Raw genomic sequence first — 12,065 nt, 5'->3', positions numbered from 1 at the left:
TCATGCTGTGGGGATATTTTTCAGTGGCAGGGACTGGGAGACTAGTCAAAACCGAGGCAAAGATTAACGGAGCAAAGTACAGAGATCGATGAAAACCTGCTCCAGAGCACTCAGGACCTCAGAATGGGGTGAAGGTTCACCTTCCAACATGACAACAACCCTAAGCACACAGCCAAGACAACACAGGAGTGGCTTTGGGACAAGTCTCAATGTCCTTGAGTGGCTCAGCCAGAGGCGAGACTTGAACCCAATCGAACATCTCTGGAGACCAGAAAATAGCTGTGCAGCAACGCACCACATCCAACTTGACAGAGCTTGAGAGGATCTGCAGATAAGAATGGGAGAAACTCCCCAAATACAGGTGTGCTAAGCTTGTAGCGTCACACCCAAGAAGACTTGAGGATGCAATTGCTGCCAAAGGTGCTTCAACAAAGTATTGAGTAAAGGGTCTGAATTCTAAATTTGATATTTCAGTTTATTTTTATAGATTTGCCGAAATTTCTAAAAACATGTTTTTGCTTTGTCATTATGGAGTAGGTATTGTGTGTAGACTGATGAGGGCAATTTTAGAATAAGGCTGTAACGTAACAACATTTTGAAAAAGCTAAAGGGTCTGAATACTTTTCGAATGCACTGTATATAAACTTGTATTAATCAGGGTCTAATTACCGACCAGGGGGCCCCCATTGATTTTGTTAGTCACTCAAAATGTGTAGAATGCATGAAATTCACATCTCCAAGGGGAAGAGGCTTTAAAGAACAACTGCTGACAGACAGCATAGACACTTTCACTGGTGTCAGGGAGGGGGAAATTAAGAAATGCAGAAACACAAACACACTCACTTTGGGGAGGTGGGTCGTATCTAATTCCTATCAGGTGTCTGGAGTCTCTCAAAGGAGTAATGATGTGAGAGGTCCAGGGTCACAGGCAGGATCTCTGATAGGACCCAGGAGACTCCATACCCCACAGCGGTTGACCTTTCACCCTTCACCTGTGCTCTGGGTCAACCTCTGGTGTTCCACACTGACAGCTGAGCGGTCATTTAGAGGCTTGGAGAACTCCCAGAACACATTAGACGGCCCCACGCCCTAACCATGTGTGGAACATGCTCTTAAAACGGCATGTTCTCTCTGGTTTAGTGTGCTGGTACTTTATACATGGAAGAGTGTTACATGTACGTGTGTGTGTGTGTGTGTGTGTGTGTATATATACACTCACACTGTGGGTCTTTGTCTCCCACTCTGGTCGCTTGTGCTTGGGGAAGGTCTCTGACCGGCAGCCAACGAGGAGGTTGCTCCCAGCGCTGAAGATTGTGGGGGAGGAGGTGGGGGAGGAGGGAGAGCTTCCTGTCAAAAATAAATAAAATAACAGTCTGAAACACAGCACAGAACAGTTCACAATAAGGTTGAAGCGAATCCCTCACATAAAAAAAACTGCTTTGTTTGGAACCAAAAGACAGGAAACAAGTAAACAACTCACTGGCTTCAGCGCAACATGAGAGTTACATTAAAGCTCTTGATGCAATGATACATGAGAACCATACCCCTGGCCTTTTAACCAATGACTAGGTGTTACATAATGAGTGAAACTGCTCGGTGAAAAAGGGATATTATTTACTCTCTGTTCAATGAGGGAGAGTATCGCCTGGCACAGAAGTTTGGTCTTGTCCCCAACTTCCCCATAGAACTGGGAAGGAATCTCCAGTGTTTGTTTGTTGCTATAGAAACGACACCGGGGCCTTGTGAATCCATTGCTGTGTTTAATTGGGACCATATGAAAGTAAAAACATTTCTGTAAACATTACATAGTTTAACCCTCAGGGGCGCTCCAAGCAGATTCTTCTGGGCTCTCTTATCCCCCTTGTTCTGCCTCTAACGTGACAGAAACCAGACCAAAACAACTCTTACACAATCATACACACTGACATATCGGTGTACTGGGAAAGGGGTTTGTTTTCTCCTAAACATGCAAAACTATTAATACATCTGCAGAGAAAGGCATTGTAGACGGTAAATAATTCAGGCCCCATCACCTGGAACAAGACAAATGTATCTCAGCTTGACATTAACAGGCCTGAGGAGCAGACGGACAACACCACCATGGAGCAGTAGGGGAGGGGGGTGGAAATACATTCAGAAGAGCCTACATGCTACCATGCGTGTATGTGTGTGTGCTGTTGACGCTGGAGCTGAGATAATTACATTGTCTGCAGGCCAGAGAAATCATCATGTAGTGTTAGTTCCCCAGTGAAGTGGAGAGCTTAACCTTTGTGTACACATAGTCCCCCGTTCAGCAGTACCACATACCAACACAGCCACACACAGTCAGTTGAACATGACAAAGCAGCAGATACATCAGTCTCCTCCATAGACGATAGCATGTAAATGAAGTAACACAGATCAACCTAAACAGTTGTTAAAACCATTATTAGGGTAGGAATGGGCATTTGAAATGTTTTGACTGTTCGAGTACTCACATGATAATTAAAAATGGGGAGAAAAAAATAAATCTAATTTTAGAATTGCACTGGAGAACAAAAAAATATGCATTTATCTATAGGCCTATGCCAACAGTGCACAGCAATGCCTCATTTATCATAACCATTACAGATAACAAATCCTAATAGCTAAATTGCTCAATTCAGTCAATAAAAAAGCAAGTGCCATTTAATTTACTGAAAGCGTAATATCAACTGGTTATATTATATGGTGGAACAATCTTGTAAAAGATAGTAACCTCAGCAGTGGTGATTGATTGTAGAAGCATATGGCTGTGCAATGGCATAGCCTTGTTTTGTTCATTTAGCAGACATGCTCTTTTCCCCCAAGCCCTTATCACAGCCAAGACACACTTATTTTAATAGTAAAAAACATGTAATATAACAAAATAAAATAATTTAAAAAGATGCTAGTGCATAAAAATGCGGATCTTGAGTCTCGAACAGTTCACCTCAGAGTGATCAATTGTAACAGGGCTCAATTTGGCGAGTTGAAGAATGTTTTCAAGGTTCAAAATATATATTTTTGATATACAGACGCTCTATTTAATTTATTTTGCCTGTTCTTGGGAATTTTCAAAATAGATGAATAATTCCTCATTGAAAACTGCATGGTGAAGAATTACTGCCACAACATCTGTTTGGGGAGTAGGCATATGCTTAATGAGTCTGATGAAAATATGCTCCTTGTTTCTATCAAACTAATGTTTTTACACACTTTCACTGTGGAACTTGTCTATGTTTAGGGGGTTAAAGCCTAACCAATTAGAAATGGCACTAGCAGTTCGCCTAAGCGGAAAACAGACGGGATGCAATTATTCCAAAACTGGAGCTCATTGTTGGAACGTGAGATAAAACTGTCATCATTTGGCAAGGAATGTAGCCCGTCTATCCCATCAGTCAGATACGTTTTTATAGGCATTTATTTCTGTCGTCTTAACAGGAGCACACGAGTGTGTGTAGGGAGTGGTTGGAATGCAATTGAGTGAATGAGGCACGCCGAGGAAAGGGAATTTAGGGAGAAGAACTGTATAATGCTTGGCTTCTTTCTTGTTGTGCCCCGCAAATGCACATGTACAAATGGCACACTAGAGTCAAAGCAAATGAATGTTGTCTTCAAGACCAAATTTCACTTTCCTGTTCTGGGAGCCACAAACACATTCCACCAAATAGCTTTACAGTATCATTTATTTTTTATTTTTTATAATCTCTGGCTAAAGTTGGAGCTTTGACGTCCGTTCCAATACTCATGTCCATCCCTAATTAGGGAAACCGTAGCGTAGTTGCAAGAACCCTATTGTTATATTGAACTGTTGGGTGTGAACACTGTAGAATATTTATAGAGAACTGCACCTACCACAGGAACGGACATGTAACTTGTCTCTGGGGGAAATGTGAACACGGTTGCCGTAGTAACAGGACTGCTGGGGGGAGGGGTCACTAGGAGTCCAGTTGTACAGATGTGTACCTGTTGAGGAGAGAAGACAGAAAGTCAGTCAACTTACTCAACCAATACCACTACCCTACAATATAATACTTTCAGGCATATACATTACACACAAAACAGTGTGCTAGAACAACAATGGCATTTTTCAACGATAGTTGCAACTGAATAGAGCTCCATCAGAAGGGACAGATGTCTTGGTCAATTTGTGCCAGTCTGTCCCCTCACATGCAGTCTCACATGGGTAGAAGTAGGCTGTCATGTTTGAACTAACAGACTAGTTATTTAATCTCTTAACCATCTCACACATGGTCTTAATGTCCCATTGAATGGAAATGTCGCCTTCACAGCAGTGGTGAACCCAATTGGCCAAATCAAACTGTGCTAGTGTCCCAATAACCAGATTGGCTGGGTTAGGTCATATGACTGCCAAGCACAAGTTTTAATTGGCTGGGTGAAGACAGGTGAGTGCTGAAGTCTCTTGCTGAGAGACAGGGAACCCCAGCGGTGTGACACTGACTCATTCACTGTGGCTGTCCTGGTAACAGGGCGATTCTGTTGGACACAGTCTCCTTGTACCATGTACTCTCCATCACTCCATGCATGACTGCCCCAGACAGAGCAGAGCTGCCTTTCTGGGTGAATCATTACAGAGGACCCACCTCAGACTCAATCAACTGTACCGTGTGGAAGGGGAAGGTGCAATCAGGCAAGACAGAAAGTACTAGGCTATATCTATCTGTGTTTTGCATTTTGTTATACATGTGTATGAGCTACATGGAACATGTGTGTGTATGCACAGCACTGGCACATCAATTACACTGGAAATTAACTGAAAATGTTCAGTTTTACAACAGGTCTGTTTTCATATACTGCAGGCTCCTTTATACATCTGACATAAAAGCAGTAGACAGAAGGCGTGTTCATTTCCATACGCTCTCTCTGGCCCCCCAGGAAACTACTGCTTCCCTTTCTGTCTGCTTTGAAGGAGGGAGAGAAGAGGAGCGAGAGAAAATGAGAGATACCGAGCCGCATAGATTTCGCCTGGGGAGTCTGTCTTTTTATTAAACACATTCATCTATAAATCAAACCCATCTTAAGTCCTATAGCTTCCAGGAGTGCATGGAGGATCTATAATACTGAGTGTGTCTGGTTCATAATTAGCGCAGATAAAGCCAGGTCTGGAGAGTTTAACATGATTCTCCCCTCATCACCCTGTGGGTCCACGGCTTTAGTGAGAGATGGATCACCCCAACATGAAAAGAACTGTCTGCACACACACACACAAACAAGCTCTGATAGCATAGTGAACACACACATACGAGAGCACTACGGGATGCCACCAGTTGTAGGAGGGCTTTGTGTGGCTGCTGTTTCCGATGGGAAGCTGTGGGTAAATCATGTCAGTGTGTCTGAGCTGTGTTGCAGCCCTGAGCCCCGGAAGGTGAGACAGAAGAGGACGCTAGGGTTGGCCGGTATACCATATACCGGTATTGATGCATGGACCGGTTTGAGTTTTATAACGGTAGTTTGGTTTGTTAAATGTGATAGTTTACTCCACTACTTGAGTCATCTCTCAGCTCTCTCTCCATGCCGCATTCCACACAGGCCTAGCCCCGTCACTCAAGGAGCACATTTGTTGTAGCTCGACCATGAGACATTTGCTTTCATTCTGCATGGTCATGCAACAATGTTGAGGCAAATGTTCTGCTTGGTTCTTAATACAAATCCACAAGCGTTCTATAATTCATTTGTTTCTTACATGTGCAAACATCTACATAGTTTGTCTTTCATTAGCAAGTTGTGGCTAAATCGTGTTAGCCACTAATGCTAATCGCTAATTTCGTGTTAGCCGCTAATGCTAATCGCTAGTTAGATGGCTAGCTAATAAATGTACTGAGTCCGAGCAAACGCTAGTTAGATGGCTAGCTGTTGCCAGATAATATAATGTTAATTTCTCTACCATAAGCTACCTCCAATGTCGTTTTAGACAATATGGCCGTACGTCCAACGGGCCTCAACTGCAGACCGCGTGTATGGCGTTGTGTGGGCGAGCATTTTGATATTTTATTAGGATCCCCATTAGCTGTTGCAAAAGCAGCAGCTACTCTTCCTGGGGTCCACACAAAACATAATACAGAATGACATAATACAGAGCATCAATAGACAAAAACAGCTCAAGGACAGAACTACATGCATTTTTTTAAAAGACACGTAGCCTACATATATCAATGCATACACACAAACTATCTAGGTCAAATAGGGGGAGAGGCATTGTGCCGCGAGGTGTTGCTTCATCTGTTTTTTGAAACCAGGTTTGCTGTTTATTTGAGCAATATGAGATGTAAGTTCCGTGCAATAAGGGCTCTATATAATACTGTATGCTTTCTTGAATTTGTTCTGGGGACTGTGCAAAGACCCCTGGTAGCATGTCTGGTGGGATAAGTGTGTGTGTCAGAGCTGTGTGTAAGTTGACTATGCAAACAATTTCGGATTTTCAACACATTGTTTCTTAGAAAACGAAGTAGTGATGCAGTGAGTCTCTCCTCAACTCTTAGCCAAGAGAGACTGGCATGCATAGTATTTATATCAGCCCTCTGATTACAATTAAGAGCAAAACGTGCTGCTCTGTTCTGGGCCAGCTGCAGCTTAACTAGGCATTTCCTTGCCGCACTGGACCACACGACTGGACAATAATCAAGATTAGACCAAACTTTTTTTTGTCGTTCTGCCCATAATTTCATTGATAGGTCAACATTGTGAACAGTGTGCCCCATGGTGGCAGTGGGGTTATGGTATGGGGAGGCATAAGCTATGGACAACGAACATAATTTGCATTTTATCAACGGCATTTTGAATGCATAGAGATAGCGTGATGAGATCCTGAGTCACATTGTCGTGCCATTTATCTGCCGTCATCACCTCATGTTTCAGCATGATAATGCAAGGCCCCATGTTGAAAGGATCTGTACACAATTCCTAGAAGCTGAAAATTCTTCCATGGCCTGCATACTCAGACATATCACCAATTGAGCATGTTTGGGATGCTCTGGGTCGACATGTTCCAGTACCCCGCCAATATCCAGCAATTTCACACAGCCATTGAGAGGAGTGGGACAACATTCCACAGGCCACAATCAACATCATAATCAGCTCTATGCAAAGGAGATGTGTTGAGCTGCATAAGGCAAATGGTGGTTACACCAGCTACTGACTGGTTTCCTGATCCACACACCTACCTTTATTTTTTTTTAAGGTATCTGTGACCAACAGATGCATATCTACAGTGCCCTCCACTAATATTGGCACCCTTGGAAAATATGACCAAACCGGGCTGTGAAAAAAAATGTCGCCATTGTTTATCCTCTTGGTCATTCATTCAAAATATTCACAAAAATCAAACCTTTAAAGTTAAATAATTGGAAGAAAAAATGAATTCTTATATATTTTTTTAATCTCAAATGTGTGCCACAATTATTCATTCAATACTTAGTGGAACCTCCCTTTGCCAAGATAACAGATCTGAGACTTCTCCTATAATATGTAATGAGGTTGGAGAACACATGGCAAGGGATCTGAGGCCATTCCGCCATACAGAATCTCTCCAGATCCCGAAGTCCACGCTTGTGGACTCTCTGCTTCAGCTCATCCCACAGGTTTTCTATCGGGTTCAGGTCAGGGGACTGGGATGGCCGTGGCAAAACCTTGATTCTGTGGTCAGTGAACCATTTGTGTGTTGATTTTGAGGTGTGCTTTGGATCATTGTCCTGCTGGAAGATTCAACCACGACCCAGTTTAAGCTTCCTAGCAGAAGCAGTCAGGTTTTGATTTAATATCTGCTGGTACTTGGAGTCTATGATACCATGTATCCTAACAAGTTGTCCAGGGCCTTTGGAAGAAAAACAGCCTCATAACATTAAAGATTCACCACCATACATCACAGTGGGGATGAGGTACTTTTTCGGCATGGTTGTCCTTCTGTCTACGCCAAACCCACCTCTGGTGTTTGTTTCCAAAAAGCTCTATTTTGGTCTCATCTGACCATAGAACCCAGTGCCATTGAAAGTTCCAGTAACGTTTGGCAAACTGTAGGTGCTTGAGTTGGTTGTTTGATGACAGCAAAGGCTTTTTATGGCAACCCTCCCAAACAACTTGTGGTTATGTACAAGACCCAACACAAAACCCAACTAACGTCTGCAATTCTCCAGCTGTGATCCTTGGAGATTCTTTGGCCACTGGAACCAGCCTCCTCAATGTGTGTGGGGTTCAATATAGACACACGTTCTCTTCCAGGCCGATTGCTAACATCTCCAGTTGCTTTAAATGTCTTAATTATTGCCCTGATAGAGGAAATGGGCATTTTCAAACCTTTGAGCTATTTTCTTATAGCCATTTCCTGATTTGTGCAGCTCAACAACCTTTTGTCGCACATCATTACTGTATTCTCGGGTCTTTCCCATAGTGAAGGATGACTATGGGAACTTGTCACCTCATATTTATACCCCAGTAAAACAGGAAGTTATGGCTTACCACTTAAGTGTTCGTAATCACTCAGATGAACTTAAAAATATGAATGGGAATATACTTCAGTTAGATTTTACTAATAACAACTTCTAGGGATGCCAAATTGTGGCACACATGTTTCAGAGAAAAATATTTATTTAATTTATTTCAATTTTTTTTCAATCATTTTACTTCAATTAAAGATTTGACTTTTGTGAATATTTTGAATGATAGACCAAGAGGATACACAGCAAAGAAACATTTTTCACAGCCCATTTTGCTCATATTTACAAAGGGTGCCAATATTATTGGAGGGCACTGTATATTGCCAATTATGTGAAATCCATAGATTAGGGGCTGATTTTCCTTATATGAACTGTAACTCAGTAATGTTTTGCATGTTACGTTAAGATGAATGCTGTCAAACCATAGACAAAGCCCTGTTGGCTTAATACAAAAACACATTTCAGAAAGACTATACTTATTTTGAGATACTTCAAACTTCAAGCCAAAAAACACTGATAAGATGAAGTCAACATCTGATCTTCATATAACGAGTGTATGGTCATTTGCAATATCAGTATAAAAGTCCCGACTCTGTATACCAGGCATGCTGGGGTGAGGCAGTTCTCCTCTACACTGTTCTCTGCTCAGCTGCAAAAAACTAAGCAACATTCTAAAGCTTTCCTCACTTCACAGCTTCCGTCGGTCACAGAACGTCTGCTTAAGACGCTGACAAATCTGTCTGTCATGTCCCCGGCCCCTCTCTCTCTACAGTGCCAGGCAACCACAGAGCAGCTGTGAGTTGTTGCCATTCCGAGGTTGCTGTGGAAACCTCGGGGGCTAAGCTGCAGTCTTTTTTGCGGGCGAGTGGAGTCACGCATCCATGATTTCAAACGCTTGGACCGAGCGATGGCCTGTTTTGAATGACGGGGGGAGAGAGGGAGGGAAGTGTGTGGTGACAGAAGGAGACTGGGAATCTTTGTCAGGGAAACAAACATCGGATGAAAACAAGAATGTTAGTTGAATCTGCTTGTTTGTGCTTGCTGCGTGAGCATCTTGCGTGCTCATTGTTTCCCCCTGTTCCTCTCTCCCACTCATTTCCCCTGATTAACAGGCCCAGATGGACAGTGTGAAGCCGACATGTGCAGGAGGCTGGACACACTGAGGGCTATGACAGACTTGGTGACAGAGAGGAGCACATCCATTTCCAAGACAGTCTATCATCAGCTATCCCATGAAATAAATGGCAGTGATTATACACTTGTCCATAGTATAGACACACAACCATAGACAAATGAGCTGCTATGCTGGACAACATGATGGTTTTTCAAATTGTAGTTTAAGGGGGACAATATTATTCAGAACAAAAATATGCAGTCAATTCTGGATGAATTCATTAATGGGGACAATAGAGTCAGGGTTCTGGACAAATTAAGTCCAGTGATCATACAGACTACTTCAGAGAGACATAAGGTTCTCCATTTAGTGGCTTCCTCGTTGAATACCCCTAGCCAAACAGTACAAAGACACTGGACTAGGGGGAACATAGAAGCCCTCTCCATTTTTCCCCTTCATCTCACCATACAGTATGTCATCTGTGAGGGTGCGCTGCAGAAGAGCCCTCCCTTATTATCTCCCATTTACTCCTGCCCTCCTCCCTATCTCACCTGTGAGGGTGCGCTGCAGGACAGTCCTCCGCTGATCTCTCCGATGCGTGCGGCTGCCGTGGGGTTGGAGGAGCTGATGAGGACGGGCCCACTGATCTCCATGGAGTGTCTCTGGGGGGGCGGGGCCAGACAGGGCTTGTGGGACATGGTGAGGGAAGTAAACGAGTGGCGCTTCTTACTGTTCTTCTTCTCCCCGGCCCGGTGGGGGCCACCGTTACTCTGGGGGCCCGATGAGGCCCCCTCGCCAGAGTCCCCACTGGAGTCCCCAGGCTTGTCCAACTCAATCAGCTGACGGGCTGCTGTGTTAAACTACAGGAGGAGTGAGGGAAGAGGGGAAGGAAAGGAGGGCAGGATGGGGTAGATATGAGAGAAAAGGAGTCGTTGTCGTTAATATGATAATGAAAGCCGTAACTCTTCATAATAAACCTAGTTGGAGTAAGAACCACCCTGTGCCTTTATCTGATGGGAGAAAGCAGTAGGCTGAGAATGCTGCCAGTACCAGGGGGTTGAGAGAGAACCTTGGGCTCAGGGGGAGTGGGAGTCAACGGTTTTCAGGCAGGCAGCGGAGCAGACAGCAGCCTTTCATGTGATGTAGGAATCAAAGGAGGAACACTAAAAAGGGTTTAGCTAATCACAGGGAGAACAAGGGAGCACTCCACGACACAGATAGCCCCGAGCTGCTCTCCCTCTACTTGGGACATAAAAGTGGAGAATTTCACACCAATCCTGAGGGGCAGTGCTAAATGTGTACACACGTAGCACTAGATCAGATATACAGCCAAGTATATACAACCAAATATAGAATGGGTACCAGTATAAAATCACTGTACAGAAATAACTCAGACACAATCAAGTGAGCCTACAAAAAACTAGATTATAACTTGTCCTCCACGACAGTTCCAGAATTGCTCAAATTTTGTTTTAAAATGAAAGCTGTTTACTGTCTGACATATGCTGAATATACAGTAATCATCAGTTGCACATTTGTTTAAGTAACCTGTGCGAGACCCGAGTCAAAATGTCCTTCCTTGGAGGAAAACGTTGTATTTCTCTGCTGTGAAAACATAGTCAATTGCATCCATTAGTTGTTTTGCATCCGTTCTCTTCAAAATATCCACCCTTGGGATATTTTGAAAAATCTAAATCTGTCACATGAATAGTGCCATGAAAAATGAGAAGAAACATCTTTTAATTCTCCTCTGCTTCTAAGAATGTAATTTTCAATGTCAGAGTCAAAGATAACCTTCACAAAAGCATTCACACGGAAAATGTCTTGCCTTCTCAAATTGCCCTTCCTTTTATGGCAAGCCTCTGCCCACTCCCGGGCTTCTCTCTACCATTAGAAGTGTAACGATTCACCAAACCCACAGTTCAGTACGTATTTGGGGTCACGGTTCGGTTTCGGTACAGCAGGAAAATTAAATGCAATTAACAATCTTCAGCATTCACAAATGTTCCTGGCATTGTCTGTTGTGACAGGATTGTTATGTTAGGCCTCTTAAGGTTCCACTCTGATGCTGCGTTTGTAACCATGTGGGAGGTGGGAATTTACCAGTTGTGAAGTCATAAATGCCAGTTGGATGCATTCATGTGACTTGAAAGCTGATTGGCCAACAAGCTGCAACCAAACTAAAAGTACAGCTATCATGCTTGTAAACAAATTAGAGTTCATAAACAACATTAATATATTGCTTTTTATAAATAATGTTTTGTTATATTTAACTGCAGAAAATGCTGTCTGAGGCCTTTTCCTTAGTCGGTGATGTTAGAGGTTACCATTTGGGAGAAGTGGGTGCTCAGGATGATAGAGGAGTTTCCCACAAGTGATTACCAGTTGGAGGGGCGTTCAAGTGGATTTTTCCCATTCGCATGTGGTAAATTCCCACTTCCATCTGGGTTACGAATGCACCATGACACTGCCTCCTTCACTGTCAAATGCGCACTTGAGTC

At 43.2% G+C, this 12,065-nt stretch overlaps 1 protein-coding gene across 4 annotated transcripts in view; it reads right to left on the bottom strand.

Annotated features, from left to right (window-relative positions):
- The window catches only part of LOC106560245 (E3 ubiquitin-protein ligase SH3RF1), a 63,300-nt gene that overhangs the window by 15,656 nt on the left and 35,579 nt on the right, over positions 1-12,065 (bottom strand). For all 4 annotated transcript variants that reach the window (XM_014122902.3, XM_014122904.3, XM_014122905.3 and 1 more), the window contains 3 exons: positions 10,116-10,424; positions 3,856-3,966; positions 1,220-1,347 (listed from right to left, as the gene is read on the bottom strand). In XM_014122902.3, the coding sequence (XP_013978377.2) occupies positions 1,220-1,347; positions 3,856-3,966; positions 10,116-10,424 (548 nt within the window). The remainder of the gene's footprint in view (positions 1-1,219; positions 1,348-3,855; positions 3,967-10,115; positions 10,425-12,065) is intronic.

Source organism: Salmo salar, chromosome 10 (genome assembly GCF_965601325.2).
Source record: "Salmo salar chromosome 10, fSalSal1, whole genome shotgun sequence".
In the NCBI taxonomy this organism is placed as follows: Eukaryota; Metazoa; Chordata; class Actinopteri; order Salmoniformes; family Salmonidae; genus Salmo; species Salmo salar.
Note: the sequence above shows the minus strand (reverse complement) of the source record. Positions and strands in the feature narration are given on the sequence as shown.